General features: G+C 40.3%; 1 protein-coding gene across 5 annotated transcripts in view; it reads left to right on the top strand.

Moving 5' to 3' along the window:
• Positions 1-25,256, top strand: part of PTPRM (protein tyrosine phosphatase receptor type M) — a 791,703-nt gene that overhangs the window by 338,107 nt on the left and 428,340 nt on the right. For all 5 annotated transcript variants that reach the window (XM_019418445.2, XM_053902396.1, XM_053902395.1 and 2 more), the window contains exon 5: positions 9,606-9,721. In XM_019418445.2, the coding sequence (XP_019273990.1) occupies positions 9,606-9,721 (116 nt within the window). The remainder of the gene's footprint in view (positions 1-9,605; positions 9,722-25,256) is intronic.

The following is a 25,256-nucleotide window of genomic DNA, read 5'->3' as shown; positions in this document are numbered from 1 at the left end:
TGGGAAGTTGACAGCCATTACTGCTTTAAATACACTTTCTGTCTCTTTCTCTTTTCTTTCCCTTCTAAAATTCCCATGATATGAATATTGTTTTTTTCATTGTGCCCTATAAGCCCTGTAGCTTTCTTCACTTTTTTTTCCCCCTCTAATTGTGTAATTTCAATGTCCTATTCTATAGGTCACTTATTTCTAATGTATGGTAGAATCTACTTTATGAGGAAGCTCCTGTCCTCTGGTATAGGGAGGGTACCTCTCACAGTAGAATTTTATAGCCTATTTCAGGGGCAAAGGGTGTGGGAAGATCAGAGTGACCTCTTTACTACTGCCATTTTCATATACTTTTTCATCTTAAAATATCAGTATGCCATTTCATGAACTCTGTCATCCATTAGATTATCATGTGTTTTTGTCTTTTATTTGGTTGGTAGGGTGTCTTATACTGATTGATTTTTGGATGTTATATCAACCTAGAATTCCTGGGATAAATCTCACTTGGTTATGGTGTATGGTCTTTTTTATATGTTGTCATATAACACATTAAGTGCAAAGTGATTTGCATATATGATACCTTGAATTCTAAAATCTAAAAATTACACAGAATCGTGCTCCATTATTTTTCTTCCAATTCAAAAACATAATAATATAATGAAAAAGATTGAAAACAAAAACCCACCTGCCATGTATTACATGAAGTGAATATAATGAACCTAGGACAGTGCTGCACATTCTAAGAGACCAATGAAAGTTAGCTGTTATTATCGTTCCTGTTTTTAGGCACTGCATCCTGATGGGCCCACTAGAATACGTTAGCTGCAGATTAAATGCTAAAATCATTGATTTCTTACAATTTATCAATGTCTGTCTTAAAACTAAAAGAAGAAAAATGTTTGCAGAATGTACTGTTTTTCAGTGTGGGCAGTACCATTGTGTTCTTAGCACTAGCTTCCTTGTTTGAGGACAAGTACACAGAGAAAGGAGCCGACTACTTTGTCTGGCATTTTGGGAATGCCTCCAGTTCATTTCAACCTATGTCATTACATTAAAATGCAAATGAAAATAAAAAAAGGTTAGGACCCAGTCCTCTTTTGCCCCACTTCAGTTTGCACTTTGATCCCGCAAATTACCGTTCTTTGATTTTGTTGTTAGCATTTTGGTGCAGACTTTGAAGGATCAATAATATGAGACATCTACAAAAAGAGTTGCATCTTGGTCAATAATTTCTGGCTTTGGGATCAAAGGCTGATTTGAGGTCAATTAATACATGAAAACCTCTGTTCTTTTAAAAACTGCTTTCTTAATAATAAGCAACAGAATATGGCAGAGATGAGAAAATAGGAGAGTTGTAGTAAAACTCCTGTTTGATATTCATGGAAGATATTTCGTTTCTAGAAATCCTGCAGATTTTAGAAGAAAGCTGGCATAGCATTTTGAAAGGGTATCCGGGAGACGAATGGGCCTATAAATTTGGAGAGAGAGAGAGAATTTTTCTTTTTGAATATGGGATCCATTGAAAATTTCTACTCTAATGGTGCTGTACCTGGTGTTACAATTAAGATAGTTTGGCAGGATTCAGAGCATACAGCTCAGCATGGGAGCAAAACTTTTCTGGCTGCAGAGACTTTTTTTCTTGGGATCTTTTCCAGTTTCCAGTGGTAGATTAGTTATTTTAAACAGTAATGAACATTTTTGAGGGTACCAGGCACACAGAATACCTTCCTGGCATCATCTTGTTTAATCTTTTCCCCAACCTTATGTAATAGGCACTTTTTAAAAATAAAATCCCTGTTTTAAAAATTATATACATATATATGTGTGTGTGTGTGTGTGTGTGTGTGTGTGTGTCCATTAAGGCTTGGGTTGAGGAACTTTTGCTTCTGTTCAGAGGTAATAAGGGGCTAAAATAATGATGCTTGAATGCTTGAACACACATGGCATAAATCCAAATCTTAAGAAAGATTGGCCTTCCCAATCGAAAACAGTTCTAGAATTCATATCACTGGACAGGGAGAATCCAGACATCTTAAAACTTTGGAAATATTATATAGGCCTTTAACATTTATTGAAAAAATTAAAAATGCCATTATTGGAAATTTTGACTTTCATGTTCTTGGAAGAACTGATCTGGAAAATAGAATTCCGCAGTTCCTTTGTCTTGTGCATCCTGTTGGATGAGTTACTATCTTCCACTTAGGTCAATTAATTATGTTTAATCTGAGAAGGATAAGTTTCTTATAAAAGTGTTTATGCTTAATGAGTTTGCATGTGTTCATCTGGTTTCCATTTGAGTTGTGGCTTTTATTATCTTAGCCAGAGTATTTTTTCTGGCAGTCCTTTTCTCAACCAAGCAATGCTCTTTCCCAAACTAAAGACAGTCAACCCATTCCAGAGAAGGGCCCTCCCAAAATACAGTTTGCACAGAGGCATAAATTCCTTGGACTTTTAACCTTACCATGTGAGTAATATGCACTGGCAGTCTTTCAGAAAGCTGTTTTGAAGACCAAACCAATTCTAAAGGAAAAGTGATAACCTTTGATCCAAAGATCATATCTTTGGCCCCCAAATTAAAAATGTAAGTTATATCCTAACAAACAGCCCACTGGAGGCAGTAAGTATTAGCAGATTGTATTGATAAATGAGTTTTTCTGTGTTTTTGTTTTTGGTTCAGTTAGCCATTGCTGGAAACAGGCCCTTAGGTAAGTAGGTTTCCAAGTGCGGACTTCCAGTGGATGAACAGATCAGTGGCAGAACTAGTGACAATTGTGATATTCAGATTATTATTATGAAGTTAACTGATAGAGCAGAGTACATATAGTTCATAAGTTTCTCAAGACAGATTACAGAAACTAACACTTAGTATTTTTGAGGGGGCGGCGAAAAGAGCACTTTTGTGTACCCTTCTGGTAGAGATGCAAATTGTTATATGCTTTAAGGAAAGCGGTTTGGCAATTTGTGTCAAAAGCCTTTTTAAACTGCATTTCTTTTGTCTTATTAAATTCAGTTTCTAAAAATTTATGCTAAGGGAGAAACAGAAAGTGTATATGATGATTTAATTATGAAAAGTTTTATCTTGGCATTATGTATAGGAAACCAAAATGTTCAACAGCACAGGATGATCCAGTAAACTTTTGTCTGTCTGGGCCATATGTATCAGGACTTCTCAGCCTTGACCATATTGACCTTGTGGTCAATATTGACCTTTTTTGTGGGGGTTGTTTTGTGTATTACAGGATGTTTAACACCATCCATGGCCTCTTTTCACTAGATACCAGTAGTATCCCTACCATTTTGATCTCTGTTGTGACAAACAAAATGTCTCTGGACATTATCAGATGTTCCCTGGCAGGTGGGGGGTGGGGATTGCCCCAGTTGAGAACGATTGATGTATGCCAGGCAGAATTTCAAATAGTTTTAGATGAATATTTAACAAGGGAAAATGCTGATGACATTCTGTTAATTTTTTAAGTGTATGGTTACTTCAAAAGGGGAGAAAGAGACCAATAGACCATATTAGATGGAGTTCAGTTTTCATAATGGCAAGGAGTTGTTCTGATAGTGAAATGCAAAGCCAGAGTTCCCACCAGAGACCTCAGAGCAACCCATGAATAACATAGCTGCTCATAATATGCTCCCAGGATTCTATCAGGTGCTAGAAGCTTCCTTTTTGGTTCCAATGGAATTTTTTTTTTTTTTAACTTTCATTTAACCCCTCACCACTCCTACCCCATTTTTAACCGTTCTCATGATTTGGCTTTTAATTTGTCTTTTTCCCCAGTGCAATAAATAATCTTTATGAACCTTCCTGAATTCACTCTTAGCCTGGGTCAATCAAAGGTCAGTTTCCAGCCTTCCTCAGATTGCCCAGGCTTTAGGTCAACATGCTATATGTCTCCTCAACAAGTTACTGGACACGTTACATTAAAAAAACAAAAACAAAAACAAAACACTAGTGTGCAGAAATGCATGCATATTTTAAAAGTTGCTTCTTAGAGATAAATTTATGTATGATTAAAAAATTAAATACTTCTCTATTTTTAATATTTATTGTCCAAAATATTTCCTAAAAGTGAAAAATAAGTTATTTAAATCACAAATCCTAGGAAGAAATTGAATTGATTGCCAATATATTGGACATTCTTTAAATATATTAGCCATATTAGGAGGCAGAATATGTAAATTAAGTTGGTCCAGGTTAGGTGGTTTTGGAGGCCATTCAGATTTGGGGAAGAATGAGTTATATTATTTCTCAGGAAGTTTGGAAACATATTATGTGTTTAAAAAAGGAAAAAGAAAACTGTATGATATCCCACCCTTGGTGTTCCAAAAGAACTCTCCTGCCATGCTAAATAAGGAATAAAATTCAAAATTTCAAGATTTGAAATTCATTGTCTGAAAATTATTTTAGTTCATGGGAAACCTACTCTTCAAACTAAATGTATATTCAAACTGAGTGTATTTTATCTTTCCCCTTGCACCACTCAGAAGGTATAGAAGCCTTTGAAGGGCTGAAAATCTGTAATGATTATAGCAGGAAGAGAAACGTTACTATGTGTTACTATGTGAAAGAGACTCTTCCTTGCATTTCTACATCTGTAGGAGGAAGAGTGGGTGGTGGTGGGTGCCTGGGTAGCTCAATCGGTTAAGCGTCTGACTTCAGCTTAGGTCATAATCTCACGGCTTGTTAATTCTAGCCCCGCATCAGGTTCTGTGCAGATGGCTCAGAGCCTGGAGCCTGCTTCAGATTCTGTCTCCTTCTCTTTCTGCCTCTCCCCTGCTTGCTGTCTATCTCTCTTTCTCGCTCAAAAATAAATAAAACAAGAAAATTTTTTTTTTAAAAAGTGGGCAGTGGGCTCTGTTGGTCCCACACACCTTGACTGGCCCTTCTGGTTGAGAAATTGTAGTGCACTCACTTGTAGTGCATAAGAAAAACCAGAGAGATTTGGAGAAATTTGGAGGCATTGGGGGGTGGGGAGGGACAAAAAGGAGAGAGGAAGGAGTCATAGGTAGGGTGCAGGGTAAGAATCCAAAGTCTAGGACATATATGAGTAACACATGGAGATTTTGCAATGGACATTTTAAATGTTTAATTTTTAGTAGCTTACCCATGCAAGGATATACCAGCGATGATACTCAAAATACTTCGCAGACTTTCAGGACAGGCTTGAAACTGATCCTAGGCTTAACCAAGGGGGTGGGGGGTAAAACTACAGAAGAGCAGTTCAGGTGTAGTATCCCTTTAATGCAAATTATCGTGAAAGATGGCGACACACTCAAAAACCTTGTCTTAGGGACCCAACTTACCACAGTGGCCTGCAGCAAAAGGTGAGCAGAGTAGGAGACCATGAGAGGGACAGGAGAGGGCAATATTAGTGAGACGTCCTGCTATCCGAATGTGCAACGTAATCTGTCTTTAACAATCCACAGGAATATGAAAGTGGGGGTGCTCAGTGTATGTGGGAGCCAGCTTGGGAGATTTTCTCAAAGGAGCCATCACAGTTCTAAATTACCCTTCGTAAAGGCATGCCCACAAGAAAGGAAGCAGACAGAGTGAGCCCCACACTGGTGGGGCATGTAGGCATCAGAGATTTGAAAAGGGGCATGTCAGCTGACTGAGCAATTCCAGTGAGAGGAGGGATCAAATAGGAAGAGGAGAGAGGCCAAAACCAAAACTGGACAGAAGAACTTCCAGCCCAAGAGGCACCTTCCAAATAAGGAAGCCTGGGATTCTAACCCAGATTCAGGGAGTATACTCATTCTAAATATGATTCAAACCATAAGCCTTTTTACAGTTTATCCATGGATGCAAGAGTTGTTGTCTCCAACGAGGGCGCAGAAGATGCAGCCCTCATACCCAAAATATCCAAGGACAAAGAAAGCAAGGTCCCCATTGTTGCAGGTGAAGCGCTACTAGGGCAATGGGGGAAGAGGTTACAATGGCGACTGTAAGACGCCAGTCGCAAACGGGGTGCCCAGTCTACCTACCTCTCTGCCCAGCCAATTGCAAACTCTGTCTCCACATATGGCTCCCACACTAGCCAGCTCATACCATGTTCTGTCAGTCTCAGTGTTAGAAAACTCTTCTTTACTCTTAGGGAGCATGGCTGTCCGGAGTTTCTGCATACTGGGTCCATCTCAAAAAATCGGAAGTCAGCTATCATTCTCAATTGCCCCTATGTCTCCTGTGACCCAGTTTTTCAGTCACTGGACTGAAGGTTCTGATTTAAAACACACACACACACACACACACACACACACACACACACACACACACACAATCTGTTCCTAGGACAATAGTTCCCTGTAGTATTTCTTAGCCTCTGTGCACACGTGGCTTGTGAGCTTTCATGTTGGTGTGACCCCATCAGTGGATCTGGCTCCAACACTCAGCTGACCGAGGGGGAGTACATGGCTGTTGTTGTTTTCCTTGGTGTGGATGCCCTCCGTCTGGGGTGTGGTCAGGTTTGACTCTGGAGGGGCCTGTCTGCCCTTGTGGGGGCACCCAATTAACTGGAGTGGCTCCCAGGCTCCCCAAAATGGAGAACTTTTCTCTGTGGCTAACAGGAGTGTAGCTCAGTGATCTGGTCACAGGTTCCTCGTTTTGAAAAGCATCACGTTAACTCCGTCGGAGCAGGGGGCACCTACCAGTACATACGCTCGGAAAAGGGGAGTGAGCAGAGTTCTAAATCTGAGACAAATCGATATTTAGGGTAGAGCCCAAAGAAGAATGAACAAAGGAAAAAGCTGAAGGAAAAGGGTTTTGAAAGTAGAATTTTGAAAGTTTTTTGAGGGAGTTTTGGAAAAAAATCACTGTGGCTGAAAGCATTTTCCCTTTGGGAGACGAGTCAGGAAGAGGAAGGAAAGAAGGCTGTTGGGCCTCTTAGGGGCCTGCTGATAAACTGAGGAGAGCAGTTTCTATAGACAGGCCGAGGCTCTGTGGCTGGCAGACCCCTTGAACAAAGGGCTCCACCAACTTCTCGGGAAGGTTGACAGGAAATGGATCTAACAGCTCCCTTAGGAGCCAGCAGGGCAGGGCAGTTTGTGTGTGTGTGTGTGTGTGTGTGTGTGTGTGTGTGTGTGTGTGTGTGTGATTAAAGGCTGCAAAGCATAACCTTTTCCGATGAGCTACCTTTGAAAGCCTGTGAAGTAGCTAAAATCTGCTCTACACACACCAGCGAACAGAGGAGTTACTACTTCCATATTTTTCTTCTTTTTTTTGAATGCTTTGTACGTGGTGTAGTTTGATGTCCATGTAGCTAGGGGCAATGTGCTTAGAATTATTTTACAGGCGAAAAACAGTTCAAAAAGTTTCCAGGTGATGACAGATGTACCATAATGGATGTGTTGTGTTGGCTTCGAAGTAGAATATTCCATTTGCTTATATGATTTCTTGACAAGCAAAGAGCTTTCTGGCTTTCAATGTAGTCCTATTAATTTAGTCAGATCTCAAATTCTTAATGATCCCTGTTAATATTGGGAACCGCTAATGTAGGTAAATAGAAAATAATTGTTATAATTTTGTGTAGCAAAGTTTGTTCGTTTGTGTCAGAGGTGAGGTTGGGAGAGAAGAATTCTACAGAAGTTGAAATCGCAAGTAAATAATTTTATTTTATGTTTTTATGTTTTAAAGTTTATTTATTTTGAGAGAAAGAGAGAGAGAAAATAGGGGAGGGGCAGAGAGGAAGGGAGAGAGAACTGCAAACAGGTTTCACGCTGTCAGCGCCGTGCCCAACACGGGGCTCAAACTCATGAACTGTGAGATCGTGACTGAGCCAAAACCGAGAGTTGCACGCTTAACTGACTGAGCCATCCTGGCGCCCCGCACGTAAACAATTTTAAAGAATGTAAATTCAGTTTCACTGAATAATACAAACTCAATTTAAATAATATGAAAGAAGCCAACGTGTCAAAAGTGAGGCAGGGAGGCACTCTCAGTGGAAGAGCATGGGGGACGCAGACGCAGGTGGGAGGCTCGCAGAGGCAGTGCCTGGTGGGCTGTGCGTGGGCTTTGGAACTGTTCGCGCTCTGGTTCTGACACTCGGTAGGCAAGTACCCATGAGATCTCCCATCTGCAAAATGGAAAAGAATACCTACCTCACGGAACGCTTGTGCATATTCAGTGGGAAATGTTCTGGTCCGTGATGCTCAAAACGTGTTACCTTTTTCCATTTGCTAAAAACAAAGTTCTTTCAGCTTTTTGGGAACAGAGACTAGAAGAGAAATTTGTCTTAGGGACTTTTGACAGAGGTCTTTAAAAACCATGGCATCGTGTTATTCTTGGCCAAGGATAATTTAAGGTAGTGAAAAATAGGTCAGAGGACGTTAAATTAATGTATTTGTATTAGAAACAATGACCCATAGTTATACTGCTCTTTTAGAAGTTATTTAGGACATTTTGCATGCTAAGCAGCATGAATGCAGTTTTCGAATTACTGGTGGCCTCCACATTAGTAAAATGGGCTTTTTCCTGTGAGTTATTGATATTAAAATGCATTTCTCTTTGTTCTTGAGTAGTAACCCACTTCCATTCTTAATTTTGTTCTGCACAGGCTAATATTAGTGCTAGTTTATCACGTTTGGGCTCTCAGTAGTGGGGCACGACTCTTTGAATGTGTCTACACATGGCCTAAAGACACATTGACAATGGGGAAAAGCTGGCATAATAAGTTTATTCTGGTTATTGTCCAGAATATTTATCCATCCCTCCCAGAAATACCAGCATCCTGTTCTCTTCCTTTTCTACCCCCTAACCTCCCCCTTCCCAGACCCTTGCTTTTATACTGTCATTGCTGTGATAAGAGACTTTTTCCTAACAAAAATAGAAGATCCCATAAAATGCAATTCCTGGCCTGTCATTGCAGTTCCTTAACACATGCGTTGAGTGTGTTGCAGAAATTTGGTCTGGGCTTCTCAGATCAAATAGAATTATCCTTTATTCAGAGGGCTGTCCCCCATGGATACTGTGTGAGACTTGACGTTGTTTAGCATTTGGAATCATTCTTTTCTCTTGAATTGGGAGTAAGAATCAGCAGAAACTGCCATGCTGTGGCAGTCCCAACCTAATTCCACAGAGTCCGTCTATGGGGATAGTATTTTTGGTAGTTGGGAAGTATTACATAGGGAATACTGCATACCAATTAGTTGTATTAAAATATATATTACGCACAGCTTTGTACTCGGCTTAAAAAGTTTCCTTGACAACATCATTTAACTTCTTACTGTTCTTTTCATGTTGCTAGTATAAATATCTAATATGTTTTTGTTCAAAACATCAACTAGGCTTCAGTGTAATCTTTATTAATACAGATTTGTTATTACAAGAAGACTGCTGAGTTATGATAATTTGCACAGCAGGAACAATAAAATATCCTCTGTCTTCTTGGTTCTATCCCAGAATGCTTGGCTTCTCTGTTCTCTCAGAGCACACCAAAACCTTCCATGATACCCTTTACAATCATAATGAAATCTCAAAAGCATTCTTATAAGCAAAAGCCGTATGTTTTCAAAGGTAAACAAAATGGGAAGGCCCAAAATTGCAAATAGATTCAAAAAGTCACAGATAAGTTACAAATGTCCTCTTTTAATGCCTTTAATTCTCTCTGTTCACGTAGCCCGAACTCCCCACTTCCTGCGGATTCAGAACGTGGAAGTCAATGCCGGCCAGTTTGCCACCTTCCAGTGCAGTGCCATCGGCCGGACTGTGGCGGGCGACAGGCTCTGGTTGCAGGTATGGTAACTCTCTGTCTCCTCCAGAGGCAGGAGTACACGCCCCCTGGGAAGGGGCCTGGGGGTCCGGGTCAGTGTCACGTTGCTAATAGAAGGTTGATGCCCTGAGTTGTCTCTGTTCCTTTCCTTCTTTATTAATAAGTTATCAGATTACTAAGAATTCTAGATAACCGAACTGTTCTTCGCAGACCTTTAAAAAATTTTTCTGTTTTTTTCCCTTCGCTTCTGCTTAGCCATCTTGCTTTGAAGATCTGGTTGTCAAAGTACTTTCAGAGCAAGATATTAAAGTACCAGATATAGAGCTCTTCCCTACCCTTCCTCTGGAGAAATACCCAGAGCATCGCTTACATGTGCGAGTGCACACACACGCTTGTAGGCCTTTTTATAATTTGAATTTCCACAAGGGAAAAGCCTCAGCTTAGAAATTAACAACATATCTTCTACTTTTAAGTATTTAAGTATACGTTTTTAGCGTAGTCATAATTTGTGTGTCTTGTTTTCCAATCCTTCAAATTCCCCCATACGTATTTTGCGTGGCAGATAGTTTCATGGATTTGTCCCGGTCGTGGGAATTCTGAGAGAATGCGTGGGATTAAGTGACTTGTCCCCTCTAACCAGAATGCCACCCGCTTCTTTAGGCTCTGAGTTTGATTCCCTTAACCTGTGGCATTCTCCAATTTCATTCTTGTTTCTTCCTTTTATGCACCGATCTGCAGGATGCTCACTCTTTTCCGGGACTAGTGTTGATTCCCGCCCACCCCTCTTTCCTTATGGATCCTGTAGTTGACTTTGTTTTGGTTTGATTAATTATATACTTATTTTAGTTTGCTGCTGAGCTAACTTCACGATTTCACCCCTTTGTGTATCTGTTCCATTCCATCATGGCTTCCGCTTCACGCATGCCGACCTTTCCTCTGTGCGTATGACCTCTCCTCCTCTCTTCCCTCTTCTTCAGTGTCACAGTGACTGTGCCATGTCACATTTGCATGACACTCTATAACTTTGAAATCCCTCTTACCTTTTTGTCATCACAAGTGAAATAAATGGTCGTTTTTATTCCTCCACTTCTGGGGAAAATGGAAGATGGCCAAATGTCCTCTCCCCGTATTCAACAACATGGTGACAACTGGAGAATACGTTCTGGAGGATTCTTCAATAGTCTTGGACCCTCTGCATGATTCCTCACCCTTCTACCTTGATGTCGTTGTTTTCTCATCTGCTACTCTCCCTGCGAGAACATCCCTGGCCAGGAAGGAGGAATGTAAGCAGAGGACTGAGATTGCATGCACCAAATTCATCTTTACCATTTTCTTCTCTCTAAAAGTTTGTACTCACTACTGTAAGAGATGTTGCAGCCCATGAGAACTGTGCTCAACCCTGATCGTCAGTATTTGACTTTGCTTCTTCCTTTATATCCCACTTCCCAGTTCTTTTAGAATCTTGATGTGAGAGACTGAAAATTATTTTTCTTACTTAGCGGTTGTTTGGTATTTAACTCCATCAAGATGGTCTGTGTATGGTAATTGATGAGACAGACATTTTTAATTGGCATTTTCCACAATGCATTAGCTGCCTCCTAAAAATGACACTATCCTGTCATCTTTGATTAATCTCTAGAAATCTTAATTTTTCATGGAAAATAGTTTGGGGCTCCTGATATTTGTGTTAATGTTACTTCAGAGAACACAATATAAAATCTAAGCTCTGGCCTCAACAGAGTCTTAGATATTCCTAAGAATTTACAGGCACATTGAGGATACAATTTACTTTTATTTGTTTTTGCAAATGTCCTGGGTTTGGGATGCCCTTGGTTCAACTTCAGCATTGCCTTGGGCATTGGGGATCTGTAACTACTTTCTTCTACAGAGTGGGAGACTTTTTAAAAGAGAATCTGTCACATAATAGGGAGAGAGCTAGCTGCTGTTTTGAAAAACAGGTCTAAATGCAGCGTCTGAGCCCTCACTCCATGAGAGTCACATGGGGAGTTTTTAAAACCTTCCTGATCTACATCAGGATTCTGATTTAATTGGTCTGTGGTAGGGCCCTGCATTTGGGGCTCCCCGGGTGATTCCAGTGTGTGCCCGGGGTTGACCATCACCAGTCTGAAGCAAAGTGCAACACATGTTCCAAGTCAGGAAAGAAAAAGCCAAAACCTAATGTATAACTGGGATCTGTATTCAGTCGCCTCGATCTGACTGTCATGTTGAATTTCCCATGTCCCCAGACTCTTGTTTTTGTTCTATTAAATTTGATCATTAGTGTTGATAAATTGTTTTTACAGTCCATCCACTAATGCCTTCCATCGTCTGTTACCCAGTCTTTCCTTGCCCTTCTTGGCATCGGTGACCACCTGTTGCCCTGCAGCTTTCCACATGGTCATGCCCTAGAGGGCACGATACACACAGAGGTGTTGTGACTTTGAAATTCTCAGTGAATCTTAGTCTCTCCTGGACATGGCATGCTATTTGGTTTGTGAATCTTCGTGATGTGAGGATAATTTTACTGCTGAATGATTTATTTCCTCTGGTTGCATAGGCATCTTGTAGGGAGGTGTTTACTTTATTAATAACTGAGGAAATAAGACCGGTGTCCTTCACTTGCAAGAATGGTTTCTATTAAACTGTATTTGTGTAGAGTGGCTTCCAGCGGTAAGGAGGATTTACAGCACGTGATGGTTTCACGGAGCCCTCCTGCCCTCCTCTTGCCCATGCCCTGGCCTTTGCCTCGGGTCATTCAGTAGAAGTTGTGGGGAGAAGCAAACCTGGAATCGTGGACCAGGTCTTTCTAGTCTAGAGATAGGAATATGGGCATGTCTTCATTACCCCATTGCTATAACAGTTTCAAAAATGCTTGTCTGCATACAAAGTCACTCACATCCTCAAAGAAATGCTGAGATCCAGGCAGAAAAATGAATGAGAAAAATATTTTTAGCTCTTTTTTCCTGTAATTTGAATCTTCTCAATGGTAAGTCAAAGTTTCGAACTGAATAATACATTTTTCACTGGGGAACATTGATATTTTGGAGTATAATCATTTGTAATAATTTGGTTTACTTGTATTACCACATTTTGAGTTCTACCATAGGCATTTGCATAGAATTTCATCCCTGTATCCCATGGTCTTCGACTTCTTTCATAGATGGGTTTGGGGTACAGGATTGTGCAGGGTCACCAAAGTAAGTGGCATGGCTGGGGCTAGTACCTCTGTTTCTTTTACCTCACCACTGCTTGATTCCACCAATCCTATGCCATCTTCCCATATCCCAGTGCTAGGTGAATAGGTAATATGTACTTAGCACCCTGTTGGAAGAATTTGGATGTGATTGACCTTGCATGATTAACATCAGGGAGCCACCATGACCTCCCCCCCGCCCAAAATGCGTATGTATTACATGTCCATATCGATCCACCTCTATGAAAAATGGCCAGTGGCTTGATTGTTTAAAATACAGATTAAATATGATCACTGTCAGAGCCTTTCACAAAAACACGGTACACATAAATCTGATGGTGACACTAATGAAGAAATGTTTATGATTAACAGATGTGTCCCATCTGCTTACATTTTCTCCCATCTCAACTGTGGGCTACAGGTTATTGTCATCATAGAATTGGGTGTTCTAGAATACAGAATAGCAAAGTAAAGCACAGTTCACAAGCATCAATTAGTATAGAAGCAAAAGACTTCCTACTTTCCAGACAATGAACAGTAGGAAGACCGCATCTACAAAACTGTTTTTTTTTTTTTTTTTTGTAGTTCAAAAGTGATGTGCGGTGCATTTGTCGAAGATGCTTGCTATATGCTATCGGATACAGCAATCTATGCATACAGCAGGGACTGTAACTATGAGAGATACTCAGATGAAATGTATGTGTAAAATCATTCAAGCACCCAAACATGACAGTATTGCCCGTTACTATCAACATTCTGATCACTGCGGAGCCTACAGTTTGAACATACCGTGGAGTATATGTAGATATAGAATACAGAGAAGAGAAAATGGGATTTTATATGTTCTTTTTTTAAGTTTATTTAGAGAGAGAGAGCGAGAGCACGTGTGTACAAGCAGGGGAGGGGCAGAGAAAGAGGGGGACAGAGAATAGCAAGCAGGGTCTGACAGCAGGGAGCCCAACGTGAGCCGTGAGATCATGACCTGAGCTGAAATCAAGAGCTTGCTGCTCAACCAAATGAGCCACCCAGGTGCCCCTAGATGTTCTTCTGTTTTACTTACATGTTATGCTGACAGGCAATTTCTGACATACGTGTTTTTTATGTAGTCCTAAAAAAAACCCTTATGATTGTATGATTGTGTGAAGATTACTGTTGTTCTTTCTTAAGTATTTTATTTTAATTGATTTTTCTTTATTTTCTTTATTTATTTTGAGAGAGAAAAGAGAGTGGCATGGGAGAGGGACAGAGAGAGAGAGAGAGAGAGAATCCCAAGCACGCTCTGCTCTGTCAGCACGAGCCCAGCATAGGTCTCAGTCTCAGGAACTGTGAGATCATAACCTGAGCCGAAATCAGGGGTCTGATTAACCGACTGAGCCACCCAGGTGCCCCTTAAATATTTAAATTTTTATTTTCCTACGTAATACTGTTTCTCCTGAGATTAGTGTTTATAACCTTTTTAAAATGTTCAATAAATAGATAAAGATGATCACCAAGGCTAATATTGATGGTCACAAATGTGAAGATGGCTTGTGCACCTTCTTTTCTAGGGAACACAGACCACCTTGCCCTCTTCCCCTGAATCTCTGTAGTTTGGGCATTTTTGTAATTTTTGTTATTTAATTCATTTTTGATACATTATGGAGGCTCCTCCAAATTTCTTCCCCTTCTTACTCAGTGTCTTCGTTGGTTTGGGCTGTTGTAACAAACTACCACCGGCTGGGTGGTTTAACCAACAAACATTTCTCCCACGTCTAGAGACTAGAAGTCCAAGATTAGGGGACCATCATGGTAAAGTTTCGGTGAGGGCTGGCTCCCTGGTTTACAGACATCCTTCTTACTACATCCTCACATGTGGAGAGAAAGCTCTCAGCATCCCCTTTTCTGGACACCACTTCCATCATGGAGACTTCACTCTGATGACCTCATCCAAACCTAATCACTTCCCCGAGACCCCACCTCAGTAGCATCACATTGGTGATAAGGTTTCAGCCTATGAATTTTGGAGAGACACAAACGTTTGGTCTGTAGCCTTTGGCTCCCACATCAAACTCAGAAGTGGGTGGGAAATGAAAGCAGGTCAGCCTCTAGGACAAATGGCAGAAATCAAGGAGGCAGTGGAGATGTCTTCTTAACAGTAGGTAATATGGCAGCTCTGATCAAGCCAGGAACTGACATGTACACGTTGGGTGAATAGTCCCTGGCAAAGGAAACCTGGAAAATAATAATTTTCTGTCAACAGATCTTAGGGGCCCCTATCCTTTTTCAGGAGCTTACTTTTTAGAATCACAGAATTATGTTAACATCAGAATGTGGAACAGTCTTCAAATTAAATTCCTTATTTTATAAATGAGAAAATGAAAACTCAGAAAAGGTAGGAAACTTTACCACTATCATATATTAGGTATTTATTATGATGTGTATTAAATACAATTTCACTTGCTGGTAAAGGTCAATTATAAACCAAAAAAATTTACAAATTAGTAAGTTTCATCATGTGGACATTTTTCTTCATTGAGTACTTGTCTTTCTAATAATACTGTTTTGTTTTGTTTTGTTTTGTTTTGTTTTGTTTTAACCAAATATGTTCAGGTTAACTGTGAAAAATATCTGTGTTAACTTTGGGACCATCATAGTGCAACATAATTGAGTTTTACTTTTTTAGCACATAGAACTTAGTGTTTGTTAGAAGTAAGGCACCAGAATAACATTTTTAAATGATTTCATAAAATAACATCTGTTCAGGGGTGCATAGGTGGGTCAGTTGGTTAAGCATCCAACCCTTGATTTTGGCTCAGGTCATGATGTCGCAGTTTGTGGGATCAAGCCCTGCGTCAGGCTCTGTGCTGACAATGCGGACCCTGCTTGGGACTCTCTGTCTCCCTCTCTCTCTCTGCCCCTTCCACTTCTCCCTCTCTCTCTCTCAAAATAAGTAAACATGAAAAAAAAAAACCCACGTCTGTTCGTAGAAATATAAAAGGAAATTGGATGGTGTTACTATGATGTACTATATTAAAAACATCGGTTGCAAGGTAGCACCTAGAATTGTACCTATCATGTAACACATGCTCAGTAGAAACCTGTTCATGACACTTGGCTTACTGACTGCCTGAACAAATCATGTGTCTCCTCCAGGTGAGTCTAAGAGATCCATCGTCAGACCAGCAAAACAGGCACAAAAAACAGGCGCAAAATCGTTCTTTCTGAGATGCTTGTTATATGGGAATGATTCGTCTCCAAGGGATGGTTTTGAAAAGAGAAGGGACATCTAGAACCTAGTGGTGTCCCTTTTGCTGATTTTTCAGAGTATGCTTCAATTATCATGCAGCGTTAGAGTAATTTTGGAAACAAATGTGGTTAATATATCATCTTTCCTAAACCTTCATTTCTTATACGTTTCCCCTAGGTGTTTTTTTATTCTGTTGATTCACCCCTGATTCACCCCTTAGGAAAAAAAAATCCTTGTCCCAAGACCTTAAAGGTAATAGAAATATACCTCTCGAGGATAATGTGTTTGAGCCCTCACTATGACAAGGGAGCTGTGTCATAGAAATTGATGGATGAACCCACCGCCCTCTTTTCTTTGTTTCCTTCTTTTTTCTTTTTTTGGTGTGGAATGTAATTCAATGTGAGCTCTAAATTTGGGAAGACTGAATTTCTAAAAATAATGTTCACTTAGGATTAAAACTTTTTTAGTTGTTGGCCTAGAGATTTTTTTTTCTTTTGAGAGTTTGATACATAATTCCACTTAACTGGGTATGAGTTACCCAATTGTGAAAATAGTATTTTTCACCAGCTTAATAAATTTGTCACATTTTTCTCAGCTAGATTGTTAGACCTTTGGGTTTTGTTTGTTTGTTTTTGTTATTTTGTTTTGAGAGAAAAGAGAAAATCTAGATTTTTGTAACTTAAAATGGTTTTCAAGAGGATACGTGCTCTGACCTACTACAGAATTTGATTTGATAATGAATAAATTATAAACCATATTACTAGAATTTATATTACTGACTTCAACAGATGTGTTTGATTTTTTTTAATGTTTATTTTTGAGAGAGAGACAGAGAGAGAGCAAGCAGGGGAGAGGCAGAGAGAGAGGGAGACACAGAATCCGAAGCAGACTACAGGCTCTGAGCTGTCAGCACAGAGCCTGACACAGGGATTGAACTCACAGACTGCAAGATCATGACCTGAGCCAAAGTCAGACACTTAACTGCATGAGCCACCCAGAGCCCCTCAATGGATGTGTTTGAAATAAAGGAATTACAACTCCATTTACTGAGTGAGCATTGCTGTGTGCAAGTACTCTGCTAGGCTATGTACATGTACTTTTTTCCTCTGAACTGTTCCCTGGGAGCGTTCTCTTATATGCTCATAGAAGAAGAAACAGGCTTGGGAAGTTTTAGTAATTTTTCCAGTAGCACATTGGTAGTAACAAGAGCTAGGATTTGAAACAGACCATCTAATTCCAGAATGTACGTCTTTAACTATAATGTCTCTTGCATAGTACAAAGACCCAAACATTTCCTTGTGGATTCATAAACATCATGTGGTAATTCAAGTGATGGCTTTTATCAGAATTTGCAATTAAAATTGTATTCATGTGTGTGGATGTTACCTTCGCTTTTGTGTTAGGGAATGTGTATGTTTGGTCAGCCTTTCTTGGTGGCTTTTAGTTTCCTTTATAAATTGTGAGGGAAAAAATCAGAACTGTGGATCAGACCAATTTTGCTGTTATATATAAAAGCCATAAAATGATTTGAAAAGAAGTAAAATTATGGTTCCCTTGGCAAGCTTAACTTGGCTATTTTATACCATATATATTAAAGCATAAATTTCACATCACTTACCATCATAGAAAATAACAGGAATGCACAAAGATGACTATCTTCAGTTGCTATAGGAACCATTTGCTCCTTAAAACTTTGAGTGGTTGAAATTATATCCATTATTGTTTTAGTCAGTTGAAATCCATATATATGTGTGTGTGTGTGTGTGTGTGTGTGTGTGTGTATAGTACAATATGGAACATTCAGCCTGAGACCACCAAAAACCTTCAAAGCATATGCCCTATGTTTTAATTTAGTGTGATTTGGGATTAGCTGAATTTAAAGGTAAAGGCTTATTTTACATTAAAACAGTATGACTTACCTAGAGCGATTCCAGGAGGCATTAATTAATACATTTTATTTTGTGATATTACCCAACTCAATGAAAAGAGATGTAAACTGCTGTTGCCTCGAGAAGGATGCCCCAGAAAAAGCTGGAGTAGCAGTTGGAGAGCTTTGTCTTCCACTGCAATCCAAAGGTCTCCGGGCCAGGATGGGAAGTTGTGCTTTGAAAACTGCAGGTCAGGATGGTTCAGTTTGGAGGGCAGAAGAGAAAGGCATCAGCTGGTCCCCTTAAGGATTGCTTACTTTGGACTCAAGAGCCATAAATCCCATGAAAGCAATTTTCTGTTGCTTTTCTCATATTCATCAAACGGGTCATTTGTTTCTCTTGCTTCTAAGAATCCACAGCTCTGTCATGAGAAGAGAAGACAGGAATGGCTGTGCTCCGGAATTTCTGTGATTGAGGGCTGCGAATACTAATGTCCTGCCTTTCTATCTCGTTTTTACTGATCCAGGCCTTGGACTGAGGGTCCTGGAGAGTTGGGACACTATTAGGATCTCTAGTTTTTTCCTATTCTGTCTCTTTTGGAAGGAGTGGGAAACATGGAAATGTTTTACGTAGGAGGTTTATACATCTGCCTTAGGTGGCCTTCTGGAAAGTCCTAGAAGATTCCAGTCTTGTAATCTGGAATCACGTACAGAAGAAAGAAAGAGAGAAGTTTACTTAACTCCTTCCTTGAGATGGAAAGAAAATTTGGCAATTTTGGGTGGGCTTTGATTTTAAAAACTTCTTTCGGACTATAGAAGCGAAACAGAACAGAGCATGCTGCATTTAGTCTAGTTGTGACTCAGTGTGAGACAAGACCACGACATCTCTGACCGGCACAGTGGCAGCCAGGCAGTTCCTACAGAGGGTGAACTTTGAAATCGTAGTGCGGATTGTTACTCTCTTCTGTCTCTCTCCTACTTATAAAACTGCCATCCTTCCTTCCCTTCATTCAAAAGAAAAGAGATTGGCTATTGTTCAAGCGTAATAAAATTGTTTGTCTCTGTTATAAGAAGTGGTGTCCACTAAACACAAAGGACAAATGACTAATTAATGGAGTTTCTGTTTATTCTTAAGATTTGGAAACCCATGATTACTTTCCCTCAAGAAATGTATATTACACACTTTCCATGTGCTGGGCATATGCTCATTAGTTATGCAAATAGGCCAGCCTGACCTGGGTTATGGCTCCCCTTTGTCAAAGTGCATTTTCTCTTCTACTGTTGGTGGTACCTTGATCATATAAATGGCTTGATGCATTTGCAGGAGGTGGATGGCATCTAGACAAAATAGTTCTACAGCACTGGAATATTTATAAGCCGGCAGCAAAATCATCTGTTTTCCTGGGGAAATAATCATGGTTAAAATAGTCGTTCAGAAATACAGAAATGAGAGATTATTTTCTAATTGCTTCTTTGAAGAAAAGTTTATTTTTACTTTTATTGTAGATATTGTGAATATGTATAGAGGTAGAGAGATAATGTAGCAAACTTAATACACTCCGCGTCCAGCTTCACCACCTAACAATAGGTGGCCAATTGCTGACTTTCTGTTTCCACCTGCTCCCCTTCTGATTGTTTTGAAGCAATCCCAGTCATTGTATCATTTAACTTGTAAATGTTTCTCTAAAACAGGGGCTGGCAAACATTTTCTGTAAAGGGCCAGATAGCAAATTTTGCCAGCCAGCCAGCCAGTCTTTGGTACAGCTGCTCAGCTCTGCTCTTGTAGCAGGAAGGCAACCACAGACAACACGTCCATGAACGAGGGTGGCTGTTTTCAGTGCAGCTCTCTGTACAGACATTGGAATTTGCATTTCATGTGATTTTCGTTGTCAGAAAATATTATTCTTGCTTTTGTGTTTTTAATCATTAAAAAACGTACAAACCACTCTTAGCTTTTAAGCTGTACAAAACAGGTAACAGGCTGGATTTAGCCTCAGACCCCTGCTCTGAAAGATAAGAGCCCTTAAAATAATAATGATAGACACTGAGTGTGCCCTGGAAAAACAGCCAGTGTTCAGATTTCCTTGACTGTCTTATAACCTTATTTCTTTTAGCAATCTGTTTGCATTGTGATAGCAGTATAGTTGACACTTTGCAATGGCACGATGAGTCTCTTAAGTCCATTTTCTCTTTAGGTTCTCCATCCATTTCCCTGTTTGTGGTGGTAGTGGTTGTTGCTGAAACTGTGTTTGTCCTATACAGTTTCCCATATTTTGGGTTTTGCTTGCTGCCCTCTGGGAGTGACAGCTAATGTGTTCTTCAGTTGTGTTGCTTGCAAATTAGGTCCCTTTTTATGATGTTATCAGCCAATGATGACCATTTCTACATTCATTAGTTCATCAAGGGTTGCAGACTGGTTCTGTGATATCCTCCCTTCTTGGTTCAGTAGCTAGAACACTTCTAAAAAGAAAAGCTCTCCCATATCAAATATTTGGTTACCCTACTATGTAAATGATAAAGGGAAGATGGTATAAACGCTTGATATTTTGTCTTTTTCCAGCAAGCTTTCAAAAATAATGATGCAGTTCACTGGCATCACCAAAAAGTGACCAAGGGGGTTATTGGTAATACTGTCACTGTCACCAATATCATGGTCATTGTCATCACCACTATTGTCGTCACTGTCATTGTCCTGAACTTATGGATTTAAACATATTCGATGTGTTCTGATCTATCTTACGTATTATCTTTATTGTTGCTCAAAGAAGTAGGGCTTACTCAGGGTAGGTGACCCCTGTTGTGGGCCATGTCAGATGGCTTTCTTACTTTCTGACAATATATTTCAGGCCTACATTTTACATTTTCCACCTCAATGACCTAGAATTAGCTATTTCTCCAGGGATCCTTGGTTCTTGTTTACTGGGAACTGATCATTAGAAATTACAATCTGAGCATAGGAAGTACTCATTATCACACTCTTTTGTTTCTGGATCTTCGCATTGGGCTCAGCTTGGGTATATACATATGCACACATACATACACTTAAGAACATGTCCTGAGATCATATTGACAATTTCAATTGAAATTCCAAACCATGAGGCTTTTAGCCTCCTTTATCTTGCATCTTTAGCTTCTTTCAGCTATGTTTTCAGAAAGAGTTGTGTACTGTATGGCATATTGATTGGGAAAAGTAATGTTCTTAGCCATCCATATTGAGGACTAGCCCCATCTTTTAGATCATGAGTGATGATGCAGGCCCTGCCGTCTTCCTCATATTACAGAGCCATTATTACAGCTTTAGAATTAAAAGTCAATCCCATGCCTTGCAAACCCAAACCTTGAAACTAAGAGGAAATGTCAGTCAGTGTCATGCCTCTTTGTTTCCCGTGGCTGGGTTAATCTAGGCAACAGCTGGATATTTGACTTTAAGACTTGTAATTTCATTGGTTTCTAACTACTGCAGTTACTGTATATATCCTATATTATTTGGATGAACTTCTCTATAAAATTTAAGTAACATTATTGAAATATTACAAATATATAATGAAATGGACTACATCTATCAGAATGAGATTATAAATTTCCGTAATCAAATTTTTACTTGAAAATGACTATAAGACTATCACATGTTCGAAGAATATGCAGCTTTGGATATCTCCATGTTACTTGGGCTATCCGTATATTTTTTTAGCCAATTTAAGTATACTTGTCGATGTATATTCATAGTATATGGTAATAAAAGTAAGAACTTATGGTTCTCCTATTCCAAATTGGTAAATATTTGGGTTAGCTTGGTTATGGCCTAGAAATCAAAGGCCAACAGTATCTTAGTTATTAAAATTTTAAAAAATGGGCTCCAGAAGGTAGAATTTTTGAGTTACTCAATTATTATTGGATTTAGATTACATAAAATGTTTTCAACACAATTATCCCGGGCCCTGCTGATAGTATTATGAACCCAGTGGTAAGAATTTCAGTCAGTATCATACAAATGAGCACATTTGCAAGTGGGATAATACAATTTTCCCTGTTGGATAAATGAAGGTGCATTTCAACCCCACATGTATGGCTAAGGAAGGGTGACTGGCCAGTATCTCCTCCAGGCTTGTGCGCTCAGAACGCCTTCAGAATGCCTGGGATTGAATAATCTGATCCAAATGCTGCTAACGTCCCAGACCTCAATTTCTTTCAATCATTGCTCTGATTATGGCAAAACTATTTCCAAGAGACTTAATATGTATCTTTTTGATGGTAAATTACTGCTCATTTAGAAGTCCTACAGTGAGTCCCTTGCATAAAGAAGGTTGTAAGCCTAATTTAAAGGACTGTCAGTACTTTTTTTTTTCTGTAGCATGCTCAAATTGAAATACACGCAAGTTTAAAGATACTCTTGCTTTTATACAAAGCTGGATTTAACCCCCTAAGATCATTTCCTCTCAGACATGGCCATTATGGTTGTTTCATTAAGGTAACAAAAGATGGGTCGGCAATTTCCTTAATAACCCTGGACGTGTAGGTGCCAGGCTGTGCATTAGGTATGGGCCTTTGTTCCTGACAATCATGTTCAAGGTTCTCTTTCGCTACGAGCTCTAATATTCTACAGAGCAATCTGGATTCCCATCTTGGTGATGCCACATTGTCCTGCTGTAATGCTTTTGAGAACATGGAGGGCCAGTCCTTGGTAGGGCAGCCTCTTCGTAACTCGGGGAGAATTCAGAGAAAACTTCTGGCAAATTTTCTGTCTCTACTTAGTGTACGTTTTCATCATTTCAGTCTGCGAGAATAGCAGAAAGTTTCCCATAGGCTCTGAGATGCTTAGGATTACCAGAGGTTGTGAACACATTGTCCTATCTGGCCATTCCTGTCACAGAGAAAGACACATGGGAAAAGGAATCCCATGCCTTTTTCTGTCACTCTATATCAGAGAAAAGAGGGCCATTATTCCCCATTCTTCCCTGTTTATTTCTGACCTGAGGAAGCGTATCTGTGGATCAAAAAGCATCTTAAAAATCAACTTTTTCAGTCACCCATTCAATGCCTAAGTCCCTTTGATATAGCCATCAACCTCCCCTTGGATGCACCAGGCATGGTTTTTGTGCTAGAGATATTATAGAATTAAGATCTCTGCCTCTGTGGGGCTTGTATTGTAGTAGGGGGTGAAAACAATGGTCTCTGCCTCTGTGGGACTTGTATTCTAGTAGGGGATGAAGATAGTGATCTCTGCCTCTGTAGGACTTGTATTCTGGTGGGGGTAGGGGGAGACAATGATCCCTGCCACCATGGGACTTGTATTCTAGTAGGGAGAGATAGACAGTGGCCGTGATAAGTAAGCTATGTAGTATGTAAGAAAGTGCTCAGTAGCATTAATAGAAGCAGCTAGGCAGGACACAGGGCATCAGCCGTGCCATGCAGGAGAAGTTTCAGTTTTAAATCTGGGGCCCAGGTAGGTCTCCTTGGAAATGTACTTGAGCAGGACTAGAAGGAGATGAAGGTGTGGGCTATGGGGATAAGTTGGGGAGGGCCTTCAGGAGGACCAAGGCAGAGAGACCTCAGGGGAGGAGTGCGCCTGGGTGGGAAAGAGCATGGAGCCCGGTGTGGCTGGAGCCCAGGTATCCAGCAGACTTGTGGGGAATCACAGAAGATTGGTATCAGAGTGTGTGTGGGGGGGGGGGGGGGGTGGGTAGGACTGGTTGTGTACATTCTTGGAGGTCACTGTTATTCCAAAATCTAAAATGGAAAGTTCTCCATATCTAATTTAGTAGCAAAACTTGCCCAGTTTTGTAATTTGCTTGCTGATAAAACCTGACCTGAAACTTAAAAAAAAAATTTTTTTAACGTTTATTTATTTTTGAGACCGAGAGAGACAGAGCATGAATGGGGGAGGGTCAGAGAGAGAGGGAGACACAGAATCCGAAACAGGCTCCAGGCTCTGAGCGGTCAGCACAGAGCCTGACACGGGGCTTGAACTCACGGACCGCGAGATCATGACCTGAGCTGAAGTCGGACACTTAACCGACTGAGCCACCCAGGCGCCCCTGACCTGAAACTTTTTAATGGTTTGTTTTTGGTCCTTATAGTCACATGTTTTGATGAAGAAATATCAGTGTCCCTGCAGCATCACATACGACTCTTCTGGGCATCACATAATATACAGTATAGAAACCTTTTTAAAATTAAAAATAAATATGGGGTGCCTGGGTGGCTCAGTCAGTTGAGCTCCAGACTTCAGCTCAGGTCATGATCTCACAATTAGTGGGTTCGAGATCCGCATTGGGCTCTGTGCTGACAGCTCAGAGCCTGGAGTCTGCTTTGGATTCTGTGTCTCCTCCTCTCTCTGCCCCTCCCCCCACTCGCCCTCTGTCTCTCTCAAAAAGAAATAAACATTAAAAAATGAAAAAAATGAAAAATCTGAATTCTGGACCACATTTTACCCAAAGAGTTTCAGATAGGTCATAGAGCCCCATGGCCGTTGACATTCCAAGGTAGTGCCTGCGTTGCACGTCTGGGCTTTCAATTTTGGAAGGCAGCTGTCCTCTTCCTCTTGGGTCCTCTGTTTCCAGGTGCTCACCAGCTCCTTACCTGTGGAGATAAGTGCTGTACCTTCCTCTGCGTAAGCCTACTTCTCATATGCTCCAGAAAACAGGGTGCCCAGAATGCTGTCTCCTGGGGGTGTCTCCTGGCACCGCCTCTCCAGACGCTTTATTTCTATTAATACGACTGAGAGCGGAATTAAGTTTGACAAAAATCTACTTCACAGTCTTCATATACATCATACAGTGATGAAGGTGGTCCAAAATCACGTCTCTAATTACCCACTTGTAAAGTCAAGGATGTACAAGATTGGCTTACATTTATTTTGATTGATATTTATCTTGTTAATTTAAATTCATTGCTAGGCTTTGTAGATATCTTTTCCCTTTATCCCATTTTATTCATTCACGCGCTGGTTAGTTGTCACCTGTGCATGTGACAAAGATACCTGTGACTCTGTCAACGACATTAATAGACGTGTTGGAGGAGGAGTCAAGGATGTAACCTGTGCCAAGGCTCCAGAAACACGCTTCAGCACCCATGCTGACAAGCAGCCAAAGACTCCGGTCATTCACAGGCTTCTAGTCCATCCAGCCCTCTTGGCATCTGTCCCACATCACTCTCCTCTTGTCTACAGAGATGTCACAGGCTATGCCGCCTGGTGCCTTGCCAATAGCTGTAAACACTCTGTCTTCCTCCTTTCTAACAACCCAAGAAATAGGATTTGACACTAACAAAGTG

This window comes from Panthera pardus, unplaced genomic scaffold (assembly GCF_024362965.1).
Source record: "Panthera pardus isolate Hobbes unplaced genomic scaffold, ASM2436296v1 HiC_scaffold_15, whole genome shotgun sequence".
Taxonomy (NCBI): Eukaryota; Metazoa; Chordata; class Mammalia; order Carnivora; family Felidae; genus Panthera; species Panthera pardus.
This window is presented reverse-complemented; position numbering and strand designations above follow the sequence as displayed.